This window comes from Perna viridis, chromosome 13 (assembly GCF_037379345.1).
Source record: "Perna viridis isolate PV_CMFRI_1.1 ecotype Kerala chromosome 13, ASM3737934v1, whole genome shotgun sequence".
In the NCBI taxonomy this organism is placed as follows: domain Eukaryota; kingdom Metazoa; phylum Mollusca; class Bivalvia; order Mytilida; family Mytilidae; genus Perna; species Perna viridis.
Window position 1 is genome coordinate 20,047,758 of NC_142457.1, and position 25,376 is coordinate 20,073,133.

Sequence of the window (25,376 nt, forward strand, 5' to 3'; positions counted from 1 at the left end):
TAGGGATAAAATTTGTCAGACAACTCCTTGTAAGAGTTATTGCCTTTGAAAGGGGAAAAATGACTTTTTTTTTTAGAGTTTTCAGTCAATACCTTGAAAATTGTGATAGATTAAAAGAAACTTTTAATTGTTGAAATGATCAAATTTACCAAAGACTTCTTGAGACAGAATTGTTGGACGACTTCTTGTTTAATTTATTGCCTTTGAAAGGCAACATTCAACCAGGTGAGTGATTCAGGCTCCTGGGAGCCTCTTGTTTCTGGTGGCAATCAAAATTGTTGACCCTATTATCCTTGTGTCCCATCCCTTTTTTCCATTTCATCATCATTTCATGTTCATTTATCATCCATTTCATGTTCATCGCCTGAATATAGCTGAAATATTGTTGCTTGGGCATTAAACCCCAACAATCAATCAATCAATCAATATGTCATACATTACATTAGTTACCTTTTACATCATGCATTATATTAGTTAAATCTTTTACATTATACATTTCGTTAGTTAATATTTAACATAATACATTTATATGATTTTTATGTATCAAGACTTGTATATAAAAATGAAATCAAATGAAGATGTTAAATAGAAGAAGTTTCATTCATATCTATGACTAGGTGAGCAATTCAGGTTTCTTGGAGCCTCTTGTTTCTGAAACAGTTTTCTCTGCAATGACTAATCACAGACACTTGATATTTTGACAGAAGTTTTATACAATAATGTCATATATTCTGTATTGTGTTTCATTTTTAGACCATTGTACCAGTGTGTGTTGACCATTGTCTCAATCTTAACAGAACGTAAGTAGATTTCAGCTTATTTGTATTGGGTACAAATTTGAAATATTTAAAAATTATTTATTGGTACATGTATATACATATTGAGTATGTTCATGCCTTCCGATAAATATGCTTGATTTTTGTTTAAAAAAAAAGGAACTATTTGCTTATATTTATATTATTTTTTAACTCACCTAGCCAAAGGCCATGTAAGCTATTGCCATCACTCTGTGTCCGTCTTTGTAGTCGTCATCCGTCGACATCTGTTAACAATTTGTCAAAAATCTTCTCCTCTGAAACTATTGAGCAAAATGATATGAAACTTTGCACAGATGTTCCTGAAGGTATCTTGCACAAAAGTAAACATGGCCACCATTACTAAAAATAGAACATTGGGGTCAGACATTAGTTTTGCACATATATCTCCAGAACCGTTAAGTTTAGCCAAATTCTGACTGGGTGAAAGTGTTCAGCATGATAAGATCTGTGGTCAAATTTTCATTTTAATCTGTTCAGCCATGTTGGAGTTATTGCCCTTTTTTATGCTTTTTTGGTATTTTTAATGTTATTTCTTTCAAAAATCTCCTCCGACTTTACTTGACCAATTCATGCAATTAGAACCAAACTTGGTATGAATGTTCCTTGGGGTACCTTGCACAAAAGTTGTTTTTAGATTCTTGATTCGTCAAAAACATGGCTGGCGTTACTAAAAATAGAACATTTTTTACATATATCTCCAAAACTGTCTTGTTTAGCCAAATTCTTTCAATTGCTGAAATGATCCTCATTATAAGGCTACACAAGTCTCTAGGGATCAAAGTTGTTAGAGGTCTCACTAACCACTTCTAACGTTTCCATTACTTTACATGTTAAAAAAGTAATATTCAAAGTCTCACTGTGAATTCCCAGGACAAATGACATCTTAAAGTTACATACCATTGCGAAGCTTGGAAAATAAGGCTTCCAAAATCATTATGCTAATGGTACGATGATTGTAGAAATTCTTCACAAAATTTACTTGAATAAATAATACTGAAAATCCACATTTTTACCTGTTCTGCTAACTGACAGCATGGAGGAAAAATTACTCACATATGTAAACAATGTTCATACACTTTTGTAGTTAATTACATGTATGATTTTAAAGTACACATTCTCAGCTTTATTTTGACTACTTTTAATCATAATACACACAAATAATGCACTTACAATGCATATGTCTAGGTTCAGTGTGTTTTTGGTACTACATAATGGGGTGGTCATTTGACCTGGAAGTGGTTAGTGAGACCTTAAAAACATTTTATGAGATTTTATGTTTTTCTTTTTTTTTACATTTTATGAAAGCTTGTGGTATTGTTAGTCTAATAAGACTAAAACTATCAAAATCAGACATAGGACTACAAAGAAATGGTCATTTTTATATCATGCCCCTCAGTGATATTTTCCCTAAATTACTAAAATATTACAATTTTAACTAACTTATCACACCAAATTCATACCTATGATAATTCAAGAAGTTGTAATAGTTAATATCATTTATCATTATGAAAAAAGAACAGATTTCAGCAATTTATATCATACCTATTTCATTACTGCGTGATTCTAAGTCTGTGCTGTGTGACTATTTGAGTATTTTGAATATCCCAAGCAGTGACGTTGTGTATTTCATGGATGACGTCAAGTTGTGAGTCACTGTTACTGATAAAAATCTTGTCGCTATGTTGTTTTTTTAAAATACCTTACACAATGCACCTCTTAAAATACAGCCAGATTACCAACATCACTATACTGATTTTATGGGAAAGTGGAAATAACGACCAGGAAAGGCAGTTTTCCTCAAATTATGCATTTCTCTGAAATATGCCATAATTTAATTTATGGTCGCACTAACCACTTCTAATGTTTCCATTACTTTACATGTTAAAAAAGTAATTTTCAAAGTCTCACTGTGAATTCCCAGGACAAATGACATTTTAAAGTTGGAAGCTTGGAAGATAAGGCTTCCAAAATCATTATGCTAATGGTACGATGATTGTAGAAATTCTTCACAAAAATTTTTGCCTGTTCTGCTAACTGACAGCATGGAGGAAAAATTACTCACACATGTAAACAATGTTCATACACTTTTGTAGTTAATTACATATATGATTTTAAAGTACACATTCTCAGCTTTATTTTGACTACTTTTAATCATAGTACACACAAATAATGCACTTACAATGCATATGTCTAGGTTCAGTGTGTTTTTGGTACTACATAATGGGGTGGCCATTTGACCCGGAAGTGGTTAGTGAGACCAGATGACTGCTTGTAAGAGTCTTGAAACTTTCAATTGCTGAAATGATCGTTATGATAAGTCCTACCAAAGTCTTCTTGAGACAAAATTGTTAGACAACTTCTTGTTAAATTTATTGCCATTGAAAATCAAAATTTAACCAGGTTAGTGATTCAGGCTCCTGAGAGCCTCTTGTTATCATTTCACAGACTTTCGTCAAACTTACACAGTTGAAAGTTATGAGATTAGGAAGACAATTATTGTATTTTGGGTCAGTTGGTCTAAGGTCAATGTCACACTTTAAATGAAATGGAATTTTTGGCCGAAAATTGGTTTTCGTAGCATAACTTTTGAACACAATTATAGACTTTAATCAAGTTTTCACAGTTGAAAGCTTATGAAATAAGGAAGACACTTATTGCTCTTTGGGTCAGTATGCCAAAGGTCAAGGTTACACATACTCAATGAAATAAAATTTTGGGCCTAAAAATAGTTTTCGTAGCGTAACTTTTGAACCCTTTCAATGACTTTTATCAGATTCACTCAGTTTAAGGTGTATGAAGTAAGAAATATCCCTAATGATTTTGGGGTCAGTAGGTCAAAGATCAAGGACTTCTGTGGCATAACTTTTGCATAGACTTTCATCATACTTACACAGTTTAAGGCTAATTAGGTAAGGAGACACATATTGATTTGGATTCAGTGGGTCAAAGGTTAAGCTCAAACCTACTTAGTGAAATAGAATTTTAGAGCCAAAAATATTCTAATACTAATATTCCATGAAATATCCTTTAGTTGTGTGGTGGGTGACTTGGAGTACTGCACTTGTTTATTATAGAGATATTTTGTTTGGGAGGATCTATGAGAGATTCAGTGTTTGTTATATATTTTATTATAGAGATATTTTGTTTGGGAGAATCTATGAGAGATTTAGTGCTGACGTGATCGCCATGGGAACATTCCTGGAATGTTTAGAACCTTATATCCTTGGTGATAAGTTGACATCTATACCTCCTTCAGTGATGAAGGATTTTGTGGATCATTACCAGAGTAGAGGGATGCTGGAGAGTGTAGAGGCTTGTATTGTACATCTGGAAGTTACAAGCCTGGATATCCATCAGGTTGGTTCTAATCTGTAATATGAGTTAAAAGAAAATATTTATACCCCCACAAAGAGAAATCAAACTATTACAGAAGGAAATGTTCAAACTTTAAAGAGAAGCTCCTCCTAATCTGCTTTATAGATTTTGATGAAATTTTATAGGTAGGTTAGGTATTATATGTAAAATCACATTATGGAAAGTAACTATTGTATAATGACTCCTTAGTGAAATAATCCAAACAATGGATTTAACATGTTAAAACCTAGCAATTTCTACTCCTAAACTGAGCTGGGGATTTTTATGAAATTCATAGAAAGGTTGAGTAACATAAGTAAATGTAAATCAAAGGTTGGGTATCATAAGTAAAAGTAAATCAAAGGTTGGGTATCATAAGTAAAAGTAAATCAAAGGTTGAGTATCATAAGTAAATGTAAATCAAAGGTTGGGTATCATAAGTAAAAGTAAATCAAAGGTTGGGTATCATAAGTAAAAGTAAATCAAAGGTTGAGTATCATAAGTAAATGTAAATCAAAGGTTGGGTATCATAAGTAAAAGTAAATCAATGAATTTAATTATATTGTCTTTGTTTGTTTGTTTGTTGGGGTTTAACGTCCGAGCAGCAATGTTTCAGCTATATTCATACGAATATTGTTTTAGAGGAAGTTAATCCTACTAAAAAATGTTTTCTAATAAGAGAAATTTTCTTTGGTTGAGTACTGCTTATTTCCTGGAATTTATTTATGGAGAATTGTACATTTGTTGTTTCAGTTCATTTTTTACCTTACATTAATGGGGTTAAAGCCTTATAAAACTAGTTTAGCCCCACTGCAAATTTCATGCATCTGTCAACAGTCTGGAGATTTTGGTTGTTAATATATCTTTGAGTCCTTATATTATTATAGCCCCACTCTTATATACTGCAATCACCTTGTCCGTCCATCTGTCCACTATACTTTTTTTGTAACAGATTTCCCAGCTTCTACTGCTTTTACCTTGTCTCCCTTTTTTTAATTCTTCACTTATTTACTTCCTGTTTCTTAGGTGCTGCTTAATGGAAATTTTCGTCAGATCTCTCAGCTACTACTAATGGATCTCAACAGTGTGTCCATCAGCACCATGAGAACTGATTTGTTCAACGTGTCAGTTTTCCTTTCCTCTTTCATCTACCTCGAACTTGACATCTTATGAACAGCTCAGCGGGTGTTTCTAGAAAAACAGAGGACATTTACCCCATCAGTGCACCTGGTCTATGCTCCAAGTTTTTAGTGGAGTCCGAGTTGCTCATTTACTTTTGTTGTTTTAAACATATTATCTTAGTTTTTATGTTCCTTGTTATGTGTCTCTGTTTTCATGTCTGGTCTATATTACATTCTTTTGATTTCTGATAGAATCTTGGTTCCCTTGATTACTCTTTTTGCTGAAGGGAATGCTTAGATATTTGAAAGAGTAATCAAGGGAACCAAGGTTATAGCGGTAATCAGAAGAATGTAATCCAGGGACAAAGACCAGACATGGAAAACAGACATACACAACAAAGAACATAAAGTAACTAAAATCATACATACAAAGTAAAAAAAGTAAATGAGCAACTCGGACTCCACTAAAAACTGGGAGCATGGACCAGGTGCACCGGTAGGGTAAGCGTCCTCTGCTTTTCTAGAAACACCCGCCGAGTAATATTGCTTTCCTGTTTACCTGTCGACTTTGTAGTTTTTTAGATGCAACATAATTTTGGTAACAGATTTCTCAGTTTTTTCTGAAGAGAATGCTTAGATACGTGGTATATTGCCTTTGCATGACGAATTGTACAGTGTCTCCCTTTCCCAGCTTTTACTGGGATGGTTGAATGGGGGTATTGCACAGTGTCTCCTTTTCCCAGCTTTGACTGAAATGGTTGAGTGGGGGTATTGTATGGTGCCTCCATTTCCCAGCTTAGACTGAAATGGTTGATTGTGGGTATTGCATGTTGTCTCCCTTTCCCAGCTTTGACTGAGATGGTTGAGTGGGGGTATTGTACGTTGTCTCCCTTTTCCAGTTTTGACTGAGATGGTTGAGTGGGTGTATTGTACGTTGTCTCCATTTCCCAGCTTTGACTGAGATGGTTGAGTGGGGTATTCTTAACATGATGCAGTGTGCAACATCTTGTAATTTTTAGTTTGATTTTGAGGAATTGTCATCAATCAGTTACCACTGAATTTTTTTCTTTTGTTGTCATGACCTTTCAGAGCTTACTTAAATTTGTGTTTACACTTATTGAAGACCTTTTAATGATCTATGAAGTAATTACTATGTGGTTTTTATGTGCATTTGTAATGTTTTACCATATATATTCTTTTTCTAATGTATGTATGGTTTAATACATAGATATGTAAAGACATTTCTCACTTCAATAATCTGTATTTATAGGTAGTCTCCCTTTGTTGGTCACATGGTCTCTATGATGCCATCATCTATGTTTATAATCAAGGAATGAAGGATTATACCACACCATTGGAGGACCTTCTAACAGTCCTCAGGTCTGCTGTGGAAACTGGAAAGCAGCTCACAGGTAAAAAATAGCAAATCTTGTATCTTAGGACATGTTGGAAGGTATTTGTGATAGTCTTTGTTTTGGTGATTAATAGATTGTAATGGTCTTCATTATTGGTGATTAATAGTCAATGCCAAAACTATCTGTTTAGCTTTCCCTACTATTTGTCCTGAAAGGTACATGTAGTTAAAGAATTTCACTATTTTTTGTCTTTTTAATGTATTAAGACTCTGTCTGAATTGGGCCGCAATACTTATGTTCATTACTTAAGTATTTATTTTCATTACCCAACAATAGATTTTTTCCCAAATGCTTGTAGGTATAAATATGATATTTTTTACTCACGCACACAATGTCTACCTGTTTCTCTGTCTCGTGTCAGCACAACATCTAAACCACTCAAGGGATTTTTAGGAAACTCTATACAGCACAACTCCTCCTAAATCACTCTAGGGATTTTTAGGAAACTCGATACAAATGTTGAAACTCAATGTGGATTTGCTTGATGGAATATTCTGACAGATCTGTAGGAGTAATCAAGGGAACCAAGGTTATAGCGGTAATCAAAAGAATGTAATCCAGGGACTAAGACCAGACATGGAAAACATACATACATAACAAAGAACATAAAGTAACTAAAATCATACATACAAAGTAACAAAACCAAATGAGAAACTTTGACTCCACTAAAAACTGGGAGCATGGACCAGGTGCACTGTTTTGAATTCTATATTATTAACATTTTACGATGTAACTCCATTTGAAGCAGAGGTATTCTCTTTTTGAGCTTGCTCTTGATATTTCTGGTTTAAAATGTTTTGTGGGTTTGACTAGTTCTTACATGAATAATTCATAGAAAATTTTATTTGTTACAGATGTCCAGATTAAACTAGGGAATAAGCTGCTTGTTTATATCAGGTATTTTGATGTCGCCTTCATTGTGTAGTTTTCATTGTAATTCATTGAAGAGTTAATTGCTGAGGATTTACTGGTCATCACTGATGTTACTTTAGTCATTATCAGGATGTATATTAGTCAGAACTTCTATCATATGATTATGACTATAAGACATTATGCCATGTTAATGTAATCAATAATAACTACCTGTTTTGATATAGAATTCTTTTTTAGTTTTGTGATTGTAGAACTACTTGATGCTGTGTGTTAAATGTCATGTGATTAATTGTACACAACTGTGTTGAAGTGACCAGTACACATAATGTGTGTGATGTGTATTTCTGACTGTACAAATCAATCTATCACTTATAGGTAAACTATATCACTATAAGATTGGTGCATGTTTTATCCATTTGTTTTCTTTTCAGTTGTTGTTTGGCTGGTAGAGCCTATCCTTTAGGTGATATACCTGATGATGAAGTCTTCCATGTAAAGGATAGTGTAAGTCATCAGAGTTTGATTTTTATCCATGATCTATGAATTTGCTTGATCATAGAATTGTAGTTCTAAACAGCAGGGGTGGGTCTAGATGAGAGCGTAATGGGCTTATTCCCTTACTTCTCAAAGAAAAAAAAATCTATTGTAATCTGCTAAATATTGTATTGAATATGGCAATTTATCATATTCATTCATTAAACATGTCATAACCTTGTTTCCTTTTATACTGATTCTCGTAATTATGCCTCCCCTTCATAAAATACTGGATCCGCTCCTAAACAGGGTTCAGTCAAATAATATGATACAGCTCAAAGTCTAATGAAGTTTTAAAAGTAAACTCAATAACTGAAATAGTTGTATATGTTATATGTCTTTGTTGTCGTTGAAAGCTGTCATCATGGAAGAGTAATCAAGAGAACCAAGATTTTAGTAGAAATCAAAAGAAAGTAATCTAGAAACAAAGACCAGACATGGACAGACACAAACAACATAGATAATAAGATAACCAAAATAATACAAAGTAACAAAACTAAGGGAGCAACTTGGACTGCACTAAAAACTGGGAGCATATTGATTTACTGCCTCTGATTTGTCAGAGTTATTGCCCTTTGACTGTGTCAAATCAAGATCCAGAATTTAGAAATTGCCCCTTTTGTTCAAGGATTTATGTATGCAGTCAAGCTTAGTCAATGGTGCATTTTGGAATAATCATAAACCACTTATAATTTATTTGTCAACTGGGACAAAACAGGTCAAATTAAGTTTATTTATCAACATTTTTTACTTTTTTGAAAAAATCATATTGGCCACATAAATAAGTATTTAGTTTCAATTTTTCATTTGTATATAGTCGACTCTACTTAATCACATATCGCTTTATTGCATATTGCGGTTATTAGCATAATTTTCTCCTGCACAAAACCATTTCCTATTATTCTATTAGGGAAAAAATCGCTTATTTGCATAGGCCTTGCAGGTGCATTTCGGTTTATTGCATAGAGAATTTTGCCTCATCCAGGTAAAGACAGGTTTTCCCAAATTCTATTTTAAGCTTTCGGGTCATAAATATGTCAACCATATTTATTGTTGTAAAAACTAGATTATCATCAATCAGGAGGTGTTAATAATGGATTAAAAACATAATGGACATAAAAGACAATTTAAATGATTTCTAATTACATTAAAATAAACAAGCACCTAGGTGAACGATGACTTCTGACAACATGCCAAACATCACCTTATGATGCGGCTTGGGGTTCAGCTTGGGGTATTTTTTGTCCCTATTTAAATTCTTCCCACTACAAATGATTATCAGTGTAAACTTAATTTTCTTTAATGAGCTGAACAGTTTTTACTGAGTTTGGGTTACTAGGCATAAATATCAACCGAAAATTAAAAGTCATCATTCATTCAGTACAATGTCTAATGAAATTCAACTACCCTAAGGTGCCCCATACTATCCACACTTCAAAGAAATATATCGAGGTCAATGACACGTATAATACACAACTATCAGTGTACAATGGTGATTGAATAGAGGAATAAAAACGCACAGACCATTTCAAAAGCCCAGAAACTGCAAACGTTGATGAATATTACACTGAATCCTGGCTGAAATATGGGATTTTCTTTCATAGAAAGGTCAGGAAATTACTTGACTATTTATAGATGAGAAACACCTGGTTTTACTTATAGATACACACAACGTAAAGAAGGTCAATAAACAAGACAAACACAATATATAATATTTTTTATTGATAAAAGAACAATACAATGAGAAGGTCTATAACAATTAAATACCAGATCAGAAATGTTGAACAGTGATATCCCTGGTTGATCCACAGTATCGTCGTCTTACCTGAACTCACACTTCCAGTAAAATCGTAATTTCGGTTATAAGAATAGCCCGGTTATTTGCATAATTTTACTGGAAAATAGGCTATGCAATTAAGTGGAATCCACTGTACAACTATATTTTGATTTAGTAGCCTGGTGTGTAGTATATAAATTGTCGAGTATTATCCAAAACTTTTTCAATAATTTTTGCTGTTAATGATTGGTTTGCTATAAAAACACCTACATATTCAAGTTAAAAAATTGAAAAATATAATTGTAAAAGAAAGTTTATGCTTTTTTTTACTGCATTTTCACGACACATAATTTTCCAGCTGAGTGATTGAAGAGTTTACTAATACAAAATTACAATAAAAAGTAGCATGGCATGTTCCATTGATCGTAGAACAGTATGTGTATTTTTATGCCCTGATTATAATTTTATTTTGTAGATGTTTGTTTGTATAATCAGTAAGCAATCTAAGAAACCAACCTCAGGTAATGTTAAAGTCTAATGTTTTACATTAGCATGTCTTTTATATAATTAAAACTTTTGTTTCTGTTTCATTAAAATTAATTGAATTGTTATAAAATCTTGCTTATCTTCTTTTTTTTAACAAGAAATTATTAATAATTCACATTTCTTATACTCATGTGATGTCACTTATCTTAATTGATAGGTATGTATCTGTCCATCTTCATCTCCCTTCATCTTCCCAGATTTCAAGATGAAAACTTTAAAACCAGAGCAATTTTTTTCCCAAGCTTTTAACACTAAGACAGGTTTAGTGTAGTTTTGAGCACAATCCTAAATTTAGTTCACAAGGTATGCATTTGTAATCTTTTTATTGTAAAGATTTTTATACCCACCCAAATGAAGTGTTGATGTGTCATGTGATACCCTTTGAAAAGTGATATGTCTCGAGACCAGTTACCACCAAATTTGATATATTTTTCTGTACGTGAATATCATTGTATATTTTTAGAAGAGTCTCCCTATCCTCACCTTAGAACTTTACTACAGTTTGATACCAGAGAATTCCTTAATGTGCTGGCTTTGGTAAGGACAATAAAACATCTATTATCAGGTTATTCCATATTCATGTTGTTTGTTTGTCAGTTAATACTTTGGTTAATTTATATTAATAAAAGTGAATACTTTGGTTGATTTGTTATTATAAATGTAAATACTTTGGTTGATTTGTTACTATAAATGTAAATACATTGGTTGATTCATTATAAATGTAAAAACTTTGGTTGATTTTTTTATAATAAATGTAAATACTTAGGTTGATTTTTTTTTTTAAATATATGAATACTTTGGTTGATTTGTTATAAAGGTAAATACTTTGGTTGGTTTGGTATAATAAATGTAAATTCTTTGGTTGGTTTAGTATAATGAATGTAAATACTTTGGTTGATTTGTTTGAGCAAATCTTGGTCATTCATCTCAGCTTCAGTAGACATTATCCTTTTTTTTTTATAAATATTCTCGTTTTAAACTGCAACATTGTGTATATTAATTGCATAATCTTTCTTTAATAGTTAGGCTTACTTAAATGTATATTTAATTTCATTACAGGCATTTGAAGAGGAGGAGTTTAATACAGATGAAGGGTAATCTTTTTATGATATTTTATTCTTTAGCTATATACTGTACACTGTCTACTGCCCACTAAGAGATCATTATACACTGTATACTGTCAATGTAGAGATCATTATACACTGTATAGTGCCAACTTAGAGATCATTGCACACTGTATAATGCCTATGTAGAGATCATTGTACACTGTATACTGCCAATGTAGAGATCATTATACACTGTATACTGCCAACATAGAGATCATTATACTCTGTATACTGCCAACATAAAGATCATTATGCACTGTATACTGCCAACATAGAGATCATTATACACTGTATACTGCCAACATAGAGATCATTATACTCTGTATACTGCCAACATAAAGATCATTATGCACTGTATACTGCCAATGTAGAGTTCATTATACACTGTATACTGCCAACATAAAGATCATTATGCACTGTATACTACCAACCTTGAGATCATTTTACGCTGTCTACTGGCAATGTAGAGGTCATTATACACTGTATAATGCCAACCTAGAGATCATTGTACACTGTATACTGCCAACCTTGAGATCATTTTACACTGTCTACTGGCAATGTAGAGGTCATTATACACTGTATAATGCCAACCTAGAGATCATTATACACTGTCTACTGCCAACCTAGAGATCCTTGTACACCGTATACTGCCTACCTAGAGATAATTGTACACAGTATACTGCTAACCTAGAGATCATTATACACTCTATATTGCCAACCTAGAGATCATTATACACTGTATACTGCCTACATAGAGATCATTATATACTGTATACTGCCAATGTAGAGATCATTGTACACTGTATACTGCCTACATAGAGATCATTATACACTCTATATTGCCAACCTAGAGATCATTATACACTGTATACTGCCTACATAGAGATCATTGTACACTGTATACTGCCAACATAGAGATCATTGTACACTGTCTACTGCGAATGTATAGACAATTGTATACTATATACTGCCTACATAAATATCATTGTACACTGTATACTGCCAACCTTGAGATCATTATACACTATATACTGCCTACGTAGAGATCATTATACACTGTATACTGCCTACGTAGAGATCATTATACACTGTATACTACCTACATATAAATCATTATACACTGTATACTGCCAACTTAGAGATCATTATACACTGTATACTGCCAATGTAGAGATCATTATACACTGTATACTGCCAACATAGAGATCATTGTATACTATATGCTGCTAACCTAGTGATCATTATACACTGTATACTGCCTACATAGAGATCATTATACACTGTATACTGCCAACCTAGAGATCATTATACACTATATACTGCCTATGTAGAGATCATTATACACTGTATACTGCCAACCTAGAGATCATTGTACATTGTATACTGCCAACCTAGATATCATTATACACTTTATACTGCCAATGTAGAGGGCATTATACACTGCATAATGCCAACGTAGTGGTGTGTTTAGAAGACATTATCACATTATTTGAAAAAAAATTATGTCTTCATTAAATAACAAGCCTGAGCTATTATTTTTTTGACAAACAATGATCTAGTTATGTGGTTTATTGTTTTTACAGAATCAAGAAAAGACAGCAAGTTGTTGATATTCTACTTCAAGTTATGGTGGAGAGTGTAGGATTTACTGTAAGTACATGTACACACACCTTCAAGTTATGGGGGAGAGTGTAGGATTTACTGTAAGTACATGTACACACACCTTCAAGTTATGGGGGAGAGTGTAGGATTTACTGTAAGTATATGTACACATACCTTCAAGTTATGGTGGAGAGTGTAGGATTGTCTGTAAGTACATATACACATATCTTCAAGTTATGGGGGAGAGTGTAGGATTTACTGTAAGTATATGTACATGAACCCTTTATTTTTTAAGCACAATCTGCTAGCTTTTCTTGGGTGGGAGATATAAATTATACACTCAGAGAAGGGAAAGGATTTTTTTTTAACAGTCCAGGATGCTGCTAGATAAGCATATGTCGTTAGTTGAAAGAAATGTGGTGGATTTGTATTGTTAGAGGATGTACCCCATCTGATTGAGTGTCTAATTGGAATCACCTTGTCTGTTGATCCATCATTCTGCCTTTCTGTTCTCGACTCCCAATGGATGGATTGATTTAAGATTTGGTATTTGGTTTGATATAAATTTTATATTGTGACAAATTTTGGTGAATGTCCAATATGTGGGACTTTGCCACTTTTCACTACATAAAATGGTCAAGGAAAGTTTTGTAACAGAAGTTTTAGCTTCCATTCAATGGATTGATTTCAATTTTGGTATATGACTTGTTATCATACATTATGATCGTTGTGGCTACCCAATATAAACTTTCTGTTTTGTGGGATATGAGTGGGGTGTACACAACATTGTGTGCAACTTCATAGTAGTATATTTCAATTACTTAATTGTTTGTGTGTCCAAATGTTTTACAATTTTCTCTGCTGTCAGTGGATGGAGTGATTTCAATTTGGTGTGTGGCTTTATATAGATGGGAGATACCATGTAAACCATTTTTCTGCCCTTTATCAACTTCCTGTTTTGTTAGACTTTGCCATTTTTCACTATATGGAATGATAGAGAAAATTTTTATCACAAAAATCTTGGCTTCCACTCGATTGATAAGCTCAAAATGCATACACGTACAAATGTACATTCAAACAAAAGTACTTACAAACAAATGTACATACAAACAAATGTATATACATGTTAAAATGTACATACAAGTAAAAATGTACATATAAACAAAAATACAAATATACATACATGTACAGGTACAAATTTACATACAAACAAATGTGCATACATGTTCAAGTGTAGATAACTACATGTATTATGTGCTCAATGATTTTTATTTTTCAACCTACACAAATGGGTATCCTTTACATTTCTGGCCAGACAGATGGCTCATCATGAGAATTATGTGCTCAATGATTTTATTTTTCAGCCTGAACAATTGGGTATCCTCTTTACATTCCTGGCCAGACAGATGGCTCGTCATGAGAATTATGTGCTCAATGATTTTTATTTTTCAGCCTGAACAATTGGGTATCCTCTTTACATACCTGGCCAGACAGATGGCTCGTCATGAGAATTATCTGCTCAATGATTTTTTTATTTTTCATCCTACACAGTTGGGTATCCTCTTTACATTCCTGGCCAGATAGATAGTTCGTCATGAGAATTATGTGCTCAATGATTTTTATTTTTCAGATTGAACAATTGGGTATCCTCTTTACATTCCTGGCCAGACAGATGGCTCATCATGAGAATTATGTGCTCAATGATTTTTATTTTTCAGCCTGAATAATTGGGTATCCTCTTTACATTCCTGGCCAGACAGATGGCTCGTCATGAGAATTATGTGCTCAATGATTTTTTATTTTTTATCCTACACAGTTGGGTATTCTCTTTACATTCCTGGCCAGATAGATAGTTCGTCATGAGAATTATGTGCTCAATGATTTTTATTTTTCAGCCTACACAAGTGGGTATCCTCTTCACATTCCTGGCCAGACAGATGGCTCGTCATGAAAATACCATACAAGTCAACAAAGTATTGTTTGAACAGGTTTATATTTTATTTGACTTTCTTTTGTACAAAAAAGGACACTACTAACAACAATGCTATTCAATCCACATTATCTCTGTTAATGTTCCCAGGTCCTTGAGTTCCTATCCAACCCACATAATCTCTGTTAATTTTCCAAGGTAATTGAGTTCCTATCCAACTCACATTTGTCATTTCTTGCAGGTCCTTGAGTTCCTATCTAATCCACAATATCTCTGTTGATTTTTACCAGGTCCTTGAGTTCCTATACAAACTACAAAATCTCTGTTAACTTTTCCCAGGTTTTGAGTTCCTATCCAACCCACAAAATCTCTGTTAAATTTTCCCAGGTCCTTGAGTTCCTATCATACCCACAAAATCTCTGTTAAATTTTCCCAGGTCCTTGAGTTCCTATCATACCCACAAAATTTGTTTATTTTTCCAGGGTCCTTGAGTTCCTATCCTACTCACATAATATGTTTATTTTTCCCAGGTCCTTGAGTTCCTTTCCAACCCAGATGATGAATCTAGACACGAAGAAAGACAACAAGCATTGATGGAGTTACTGAGAGCTGGTGGTCTGGTACAGATTGATGAAGAAAGACTTCTTTATCTTGTAGAGAATGCTAAATTGTAAATATATAAATCTTTCTGACTATAATGTTGTTAAGTTTAATTGTAAGTATATCGTATCAATCTTTCTGACTATAATGTTGTAAAGTTTAATTGTAAGTATATCGTATCAATCTTTCTGACTATAATGTTGTATAGTTTGGGTTCATTTTCTTTAACTATTCTAAAGTCTGAGGGCAAATGTATGAGATCAACTACTACATGTGTATTTTGACTGGTTGACAAATGTGATAAGTGTTGTATTGCAGAATCCTAAATATTTATATGTCAACTAAAAGAAATAATTTGACGATTTTTATGATATTGAGGTGAAATTTTTTGTACCTATCTTTTTACTGACATATTATGGTTCATATGTCTATACAAAATCTAATCACTCCAAAATGATTTAAGTAAATTTAATTTCAATTTATTTTAGGTAGATCCTTCTTGTTTTTCACTATTTCCTAATTTTAAGCTCATCTGGCAGCCATAGGCTATGTGAGCTATTTCCATCACTTGGCTTATGTTGTCAACATTTCCTCAAACATATTCTCCACTAGACAGACTTCAGAAAAAAAAACTTTTGATTTTTTTTTATGGGAGCCAGGTGAGCTAGTGACTTTAGAGCCTTTAGTTGTTTCAGAGTTATGAGACTTATGAGTTATGGTAGCCAGGTGAACAGGTGACTTTAGATTCACATAAATAAGATACTGTTTAAATTTGAATAAAAATATTTTCTATGACTTTATTCACACCTATCATCCTTTAAATTGTCTTAAATGACTTGATCATTCGTTTAGTTAAACAGGTACTCCCTAAACATTGAATTTTAAAATTCCAGTGAGATTTTAATTCTTGGTCCCAATATTTACATTGTCAAAAGTCGGCCATGTTTACAGTGATCGGGTTGCTAAGAGATGTTGTTTATGTTTAAATGGTTTGTCCAAAAACTGATGAACCCAGAATGCATTTTGGCGTTAGTTCGGATGTCTCAGATTTATTTTTTTTCGACTGAATATAGCTGAGATATTGCTGCTCGGGTGTTAAATCCCAACAAACAACAAACAAGCAACCAGATTTATTTTACACGAACAACGTACAATACCAAGAAGTTGATCAAGCAGATGATTGTCACCGGAATTCGATGGGAACTTACGAACTTCATTTGTAAACAAATCATCCCGTAAGAACCAACATGGTGGATATTAGTAGTGGATTTTCCCATAAGGATTTGTTACACACGATTTAAGCCAATAAGCGACTCGTTGGTACTAACACCTCATGCATATATGCGAACTAGTTTCAGATTAAATAAAAGAGAGACGACTCTAGCGGTAAGTCCTGACGGTTTAAAAAGTAGAGCTTCAATTCGAAAATGTGCTGTATGTGACGTCAAGTATAGTTGTTTCCGAGTTATGAGACTTTGCTTACGATGGCCAGGTGAGCAGGGGACTTTAGAGCCTTTAGTTGTTTCAGAGTTATGAGACTTTGAACACTAAGATATAAGGGTACAAGGTTGTATTGAGCCTCAGTTGTTTATTGTGTATGTTGAAGTTGTGGTTTCTTTTTACAGTTATCGAGTGTGTGAGATGTTGTATGAAAAGAGGAGACAATACGATAAGATTTTATCCTGCTACCTGAGAGATTATGCCAGAAAGGTAACAATAAAATATACATGCATTAATGCATATGGTTGATGTTATCTATTGAGGGAAGTCAAATGGATGAATAATGTACTTATTTAGTTTTGGTATGAAAATAATGGCTGATCTTTTAAATGAAATATTATGTTTTTCACAAGTTTATCAGATTGAAGTTAATACAGTATTGATGGAAAAATTTATACATGTAGTTTGAAAATTTAAATCAGGTTCTACTATTATTCCAAATGATTTACCTGTAGTTGGGACATTTATAACATGCATTATTCTAAATGAATTACCTTTATTCCTAAAGATTTACCTGTAGTTGGGACATTTGTAACCGGTATCAATGTTATTCCAAATGATTTACCTGTAGTTGGGACATTTGTAACCGGTATTAATGTTATTCCAAACGATTTACCTGTAGTTGGGACATTTGTAATAGGTATTACCTTTATTCTAAATGATTTACCTGTAGTTGGGACATTTGTAACAGGTATAACCTTTATTCCAAATGATTTACCTGTAGTTGGGACATTTGTAACATGCATTACTCTTATTCCAAATGAATTACCTTTATTCCAAAAGATTTACCTGTAGTTGGGACATTTGTAACCGGTATTAATGTTATTCCAAACGATTTACCTGTAGTTGGGACATTTGTAATACGTATTACCTTTATTCCAAATGATTTACCTGTAGTTTGGACATTTGTAACAGGTATTACCTTTATTCTAAATGATTTATCTGTAGTTGGGACATTTGTAACGGGTATTATCTTTATTCCAAATGATTTACCTGTAGTTGGGACATTTGTAATAGGTATTAAATGTAGAAGATTTATATGTTTTGACTTGACTTTAGAGTCATTTCTTACTCAATGTTAAGATCTGTATATATCGAAGTGAAGAGGTGGGGGAACATCCATTGAACAACCATCGAAATAAAATGTACAATTAACTTTAGCATGGATTCCACCTTACATGTATCAGCCCTATTTTACTTTTTGTAAGAAAGATTATAGGTCAATACAACTGATACCTGATATGTTGTTGTCTTTTATAGTATCACTCCTTTAGCTATATCACTAGTATACTGAATAGTGAAAGATATTCCATGGAGGAAAAACAGGCACTGAAGAAGGAAGCTCTCAGTAATTTACAGGTTTGTTAAATAATAGTAAATCAATGAAAATAAATGTTTGGTGTGCCTTAGTACACGATATGTATATATGGTAAAGTGTGCTGGGTGTATACTGTATGTGCTTTTCCATGCTGGATGTATAGGTGTATTGGTATGCTGGATATACATGTACATGTATATATGCTTAGGAATGCTGGGTGTATATATGCTTTGGTAAGCTGGATGTATATGTGCTTTGGTACGCTGGATGTATATTTGGGAAACATGGTATTCTAAGTTGATGATGAAAGTTTCTTCTGGGCGACCATTTTCAAAATGGCTAACATTTTCTTACAAATTTTCATACTAGCTTTGATGTCAACGATATTTGGTTATATTGTAAACATGGTTTCAGTAGAATAATGATGATGAAAATTTTGTATAGCTATGATTTAACTTTATTTTATATTCTTTTTCAGCAAATGTATACTGGGCTAATGTCCCCTCGGATCCAGTGGAATAATAAGGCATAGGGGGACTAAATGCCCAAAAGGTTCTAAAACACTTAGAAGGCATTTCCAACATTTTGCAGTGCCTTAGGTACTCCGTCGAAAGGACAAAATTCGTCAATATGTGTTCTTTTTCATAAATTTTTTGTCATACATGGTAACAAAGCATGATACCCTTACTTAGTTAATAAGGCATGGTTTGCCAGGTGAGTGATTCAGACTCTTCAACACACTGTCTGTTCTTTTTTCCATTTGTCTATACACACATCATAGAAATGAATTTCGAAATAGTTTTTGGTATTTTATTTATAGTAACTGCTAATGAGAGGATACATTGCAAATAATTAGCTGTTTATGAGTGAAATACTATTGAACTATCAAACAGAAGGTCACATTTCTCAAAAGAAAGTAATTACTTTGGTTACAGGAACTGGTTTCCATAGATTGTAAACAAGCAGCTCAGATGGTGATTGGTTGTTTTGCTAGTAATCTTGGTGATATATGTAAACAGTTGCAAGATAGTCCTTCAGTTTTGTTTGAATTCCTACAAGGTGTTATGTCATGCAAGTAAGTAATATTCTTACAATAATATGAACAGGTGATTTGTGCTGTCTTGACAACCAAACACATATTTGTTTGAAAAGAAACCACAGTTAGATCTTTATTCCACAGCTATATTATTAACATGAACCTAGGAAAATATACATTTAACATGTCAAATAATGTATCATACATGTTAGAGAAAGACTGAAACAAATGTATCACACCTACTGGACACTGACTGTAGCAAATATATCGTACATACTGGATAATAGACTAGAATAAATGTATCGTACATATTGGAGAATGACTGGAGCAAATGTATCGTACATATTGGAGAATGACTGGAGCAAATGTATCGTATATATTGGAGACTGGAACAAATGTATCATACATATTGGAGAATGACTGGAGCAATTGTATTGTACATATTGGAGAATGACTGGAGCAATTGTATTGTACATATTGGAAATGTAATCAAGGGAACCAATGTTATAGCGGTAATCAAAAGAATGCAATCCAGGGACAAAGACCAGACATGGAAAACCAACATACACAACAAAGAACATAAAGTAATAAAATCTTATTTACAAAGTAACAAAAGCAAATGAGCTACTCAGACTCCACTAAAAGCTGGAAGCATGGACCAGGTGCACTGGTAGGGTAAGTGTCCTCTGCTTTTCTAGAAACACCCGCTGAGTTGCTCATAAAAAGTCAAGTCCGGGGTAGACAAACAAGGAAAGGAAAACTATGAGCCGTTGAGACTGGAACAAATGTATTGTACATATTGGAGACTGGAACAAATGTATCAGCCAGGAAAAGTAAACTCATTTTTAACAAAGAGTTGAAGAGGCATATATGTAAGGAAGAAGTAAAAGCTCTGTTAAAATGTTTCTGTTGACCGTAACTAATAATTTACTACTGGAAATATTCAAATTTCTTAAGTTGTTTTTAACTTTATTAAATGGTACAAATTTTGCAGAGATGCTGGCTCTAGTGCCATCCACCAGGACCGAGGTATTAACATACAGCCCCAGGTGTTTGAGTTATTCATAGACCTGATGTGTCAGTTTAGACCCAATGAAGTTCTTAACTACATCAAGATGAATGAAGGCTACAGACTGGAACAATCTTTGCAGGTCTGAACTCCTCTTTGTAGTTTTGGGAAGAATTTAATTTGAGATATATTTGCATTTTGTAAAGAATTTTTTGCAATGTGAAAGCTTTTAACATTTTGGAAAAAAGATAATGAAAGACCATGTTAAACTTTACGAAGTCAATTCTTAAACATAGCAAATGTACTTTAAAAATGAGTCTTTGGTACAAAGATATAGAGAGAAATAATCTTCACAGTTAATTTAAAAAAATTAAATTTAAACATAGTGTATAATATTCTGAAATTTTTGTGTTTAGTTTTTTGTTATGAGTTAGTCACTATGAAAAAATTTCTTTAATGCAATGTGTTTTTACCACAATATTTCGTGAGTTTTCAGATACTAAATATTTTAATGTCTGTTTTAAGCAAAAAAAAATTGAAGTGACTTTTCCTCTTTGTATTACCAATTAATTTGTCTTTGTATTTATCTGTTATAGATCTGTAGAAAACACAAACTGTCAGAAGCAACTGCCTTTTTATTAGAGAAGGCGGGAGATATACAGGGAGCATTTGGTATTATCTTAGAGGTAAGAAAATAGAGAAACTCTCGCCAGTATCCTACAGGGAGCATTTGGTATTATCTTAGAGATAAGAAAATAGAGAAACTCTCGTCAGTATCCTACAGGGAGCATTTGGTATTATCTTAGCGGTAAGAAAATAGAGAAACTCTCGCTAGTATCCTACAGGGAGCATTTTGTATTATCTTAGAATAGAGGTTAGAGAATAGAGAAACTCTCCTCAAACCCTTGTCAATACTGTAAATTCAGAAATTTTTGCGAAAAATGTGACTGGTTGACGATCGCAATAATTAAACTTCACATTCCTTCATTACTTCGAATTACCAGACAATATATTTTGATTATCTCCCATGGCCTACAGGTAAATAGGCAGACGAGGCTCATTACAGGTAATGTTTATATAACAATTTCCGTTCGAGATGATGAAGCCATGTGACATTAATTAACACTCTTTATTGTTGATAAGTAAGAAACTAAAGGTGGATGATGAAATTAAATGATTTTATATTGTGTGTCCTAAAACTTGGACAGCTGATGACACTTTTATTATGTTGAATGTCAGCTTAAACTGGAACGTGTTTAACAACAGATACGAAGTTTCTCTCGTCACTTTATTCTTGTTCTTTTTTTCAAGCCTTTCTTTATTTTACTTGTTTGTTTGTTTCCAGTACCTTTAAAACGTTTCTATAATGTTTGCTTGTACAGGTGTTTGTGTTTTTCTTTTTTTTTGTTTTTTGTTTTATTTGTATGCTTTGTTTTATTTAGGTGTTGTACGTTGGCTTTGTTTTGTTTTGTCTTGTTTTTATAATAACATTTTACAAGCCTACATTTCTATTCAAGGAATTCTATAAATAGATTCCAGCTTGTGCACATGAAAGAAAGAGAGAAGCCAATTTAAATCTAATAACTAATTACGATTGTTAATATTTTAATTAATCTGGTCTATATTTTGTTTTGACTGAAGTGGTTATTCTGTATCACCCAAGCCGGACACCAAATACATTTCCGACCTTTTGAATCAAATAACACATGATGATTATTGAGTTTCTAGATCCCCAAAGTCGGCATGAAATCAAAGGATGTTTAAAGAGTGAGCAACGTTTCTAGGTCTCAGGTAATGTTTTGTCAACATGATGTGTATTTCGATCGTCAAGGACAATGCTAACGAATTGATGAAAACCACACAGGAAAATAGTAATTTTTATAGAAATGCACGCATTTAAAATTCACATTTATATTTACGGGTGTCACAAAAATTAAACCTTGCAATTATGTCAGGGTTACTGAAATTGCAAAAATAAATGCACGCAAAAATTTCTGAATTTACAGAATTTATTTTTTACAATACATACATGGTAAGCATAAAGTCACATGCAAATGCATAGCTGAAAATTACAAAAAATATTCTTGATTTTCAACAAGAAACACCAGTTTTTATAAATTAAAACATGTCGGTGATAATGAAGTGGTGAAAGAATGCAGATTCTAGAGCATCAAAGTTTCTGGCTACCCTAATCAAAGGGAGATAAGTTAAACTATTTTCTGTCTCAAATGGATTACCTATGCAATCAGTGTTATACATTGTATATGAGCATATATGTATTTATTTGTAAAATTATAACTATGTCTGATTTGCTTTGCTTTACATAACATACAGTATTTGTTATATTTATTGTATTTGGATCCATTATTGGCCAATATTTATTGCCATTTAAATTTTTAGAAATTACAATCCAAACTGAAAACTTTCGTGGATGTGATGCAATCAGGAAATAAAGAAAAAGGTATGGACATATTCACTATTGTATTCATAGATAATATGACCTGTATAAAAAGGTATGGACAAATTCACTATTGTATTCATAGATAATACAACATGTATACATGTTTGATACTGAATGAACAAAAATGAGTTCAAATTATTTGTGATTAGTTAATGTTAATCATAACTTTTTAGTACAATAAATATACTGTACTGTTACATTATCCTTTGAGCAGTTTAGGAAGAGTTGCTTGAGATATAGATAGATGACAGACAATGATTTCTATGAACCCCCTCTTTCTACAAATACATAGTAATTTTATGCAAAATTTTTAACAAATTAAAATGAATAAGAAGTGAACCAAAATGGCATTTATTCTTTCTAAGATACCTGGAAAGGGAGATAATCCAGCTTATGGGCTTATTATTTTTTACAGTCAAGATGGGAAGATGATGTCCTTTTAAAGCTTGCTCATAGTATTTCTATTTTGTTTTAGGGTCACACTCCTACTTTTTATTTTGAACCAAATATTTGATGATAAATTGAATAGCATTTGTTCCTTTTTAAGGTTAGGGTGAGGGAAGTGTTAGAGGTTTAGAGTTATGGGTTAAGGTTAGGGTTAGGGTTGCACAGGCAAATGTACCACACATGATAGTCGTATGGTTTGCATCATATGATTATCATATAAATTGAGCACCATATATTTCAGTTTACACATGATCATCAAGCATAATTATCATATGATAGTCACATGATTATCATACCATATTTTCGTGTGTATTATGCACACATTTTTACATAAAAATTATTTCCAAAACATGGGGGCATATATTATACATAAATACATAAAAATTGGCCATGAAATTAAAAGGTTTTTGTACATGAAAAGACATTGTGTATTGTAAACAAACAAACCGGAAGTGAAATGCTACTGAAAGTAATTTTATCTAATTATCAAATACATTTTTAAGTATTACATTTTCAGTGATATTTTTTTTCAGACTTTCAAACAAAGGTTGTACAATATTTTCTCCTTATAAAGCATGGTTAGAAATTAATATGAAACAATTAAAAACCTAAAAGTAACTAATTCCTTTTTTGTCAAACCCTCCTTATCAAATGCTTTTACAGCTGAAAATGATTATTCTGATACTTATTTTGATTGTTTTTTACTATTTTCTTTCTTAAAAGTATGTTTTTAAATGAAAAATTGTGGAATTTGAGTTACAACCAAAACCAAAAATGTCCGATTTTCCAGACTTTTGATTTTGTTTTATAAGCCATTTCATACATCATTACATGATGTTTTAGTCTGCATAGAAGTTTCTTTCCTTTACATGTTCGTAGGAAATACCGCATCAAAGTATGGTAAATAAATTGACCGATCAAATGCAAAATATTGATTTTTTGGTCTTACAAAATTTTACTGTAACCTAAGTCTAAAAAAACTTCTTTTTTTCACACATTTAGACCTTCAAAATTGCATTGAGCACAATACATAAATGCACACTATACACACCAAAATACAGTTTGTTAAAGGTTAGGAAATGGTTAGGGTTAGAGGTTAGGGTTAGGGTTAGGATTAGGATTAGCATAGGGATAGGTTAGGGTTAGGATCAAGGGTCAGGAAATTTTGACAGCCCATGCCAGACATTTTATCAAACTTCAGCAGGTGTTTGTGTCAGTCTCTTACATGCTCAGATCGAAAATAAACTTTTTTATGTAGTTATTTTAAGATAAAATTGAAAATTGTGTTATTTCATCACATACTCTGTCTTTTACAAAATATTAGAGCGAGTGGACGAGTTTGGTTTCGACTACATGTGGATGCTTTAACATATAAACAAAAAATCGTATCTCTCGGACTTTTTCATAGCATAGGCAAACAGCAGAAAACTTCCGAGTGATGAAAAAAAATGTAGATTTTTGATAAAAGAAATTCGCTAGCACATTTTGTATATTTATTTAAATGGTCTGTTGACTTCTGAGTTAAAAAGATTCAATCGATGAATTACAACTGATTCATAGTTTCAGTTCCATGTGCTTTTGTGACCTCTGAAAGATCGGCGGGAAAATGGTGGATTTTTTTCATAATTATCAACTGATAAATGTATGAAAATTCTCCGAATTACTTCAAATGATTCGTATACGCAATGGGGCAGCACGTGTACCGTTAATTCAATTATGCAATCAATTAATCAGTTACAGGTAAATCACAGTCACAGGTGACTGCACATCGACTAAAATTGACCCACACATCTGTCAATTCATTTCCAATAAACAATTAGGAGACTGGTAGACAGGATGTTTATACATTAATGAAACCATCCAGACTGTAATTTATAAGGGTTGACAATTTTTTTATGTCTGATATTGGAAAGTGGTTGTCGGTCATTT

At 32.7% G+C, this 25,376-nt stretch overlaps 1 protein-coding gene across 1 annotated transcript in view; it reads left to right on the plus strand.

Moving 5' to 3' along the window:
- The window catches only part of LOC148599875 (vacuolar protein sorting-associated protein 8 homolog), a 72,831-nt gene that overhangs the window by 30,039 nt on the left and 17,416 nt on the right, over positions 1-25,376 (plus strand). Inside the window, exons 19-35 of the mRNA XM_088559684.1 lie at positions 754-800; positions 3,953-4,175; positions 6,564-6,705; positions 7,563-7,605; positions 8,013-8,085; positions 10,368-10,413; positions 10,902-10,975; positions 11,498-11,532; positions 13,128-13,194; positions 15,042-15,134; positions 15,607-15,746; positions 17,302-17,386; positions 18,437-18,535; positions 19,430-19,569; positions 20,525-20,681; positions 21,136-21,225; positions 22,940-23,000. Coding sequence (XP_088415810.1) covers positions 754-800; positions 3,953-4,175; positions 6,564-6,705; positions 7,563-7,605; positions 8,013-8,085; positions 10,368-10,413; positions 10,902-10,975; positions 11,498-11,532; positions 13,128-13,194; positions 15,042-15,134; positions 15,607-15,746; positions 17,302-17,386; positions 18,437-18,535; positions 19,430-19,569; positions 20,525-20,681; positions 21,136-21,225; positions 22,940-23,000 — 1,615 coding nt within the window. The remainder of the gene's footprint in view (positions 1-753; positions 801-3,952; positions 4,176-6,563; positions 6,706-7,562; positions 7,606-8,012; positions 8,086-10,367; positions 10,414-10,901; positions 10,976-11,497; positions 11,533-13,127; positions 13,195-15,041; positions 15,135-15,606; positions 15,747-17,301; positions 17,387-18,436; positions 18,536-19,429; positions 19,570-20,524; positions 20,682-21,135; positions 21,226-22,939; positions 23,001-25,376) is intronic.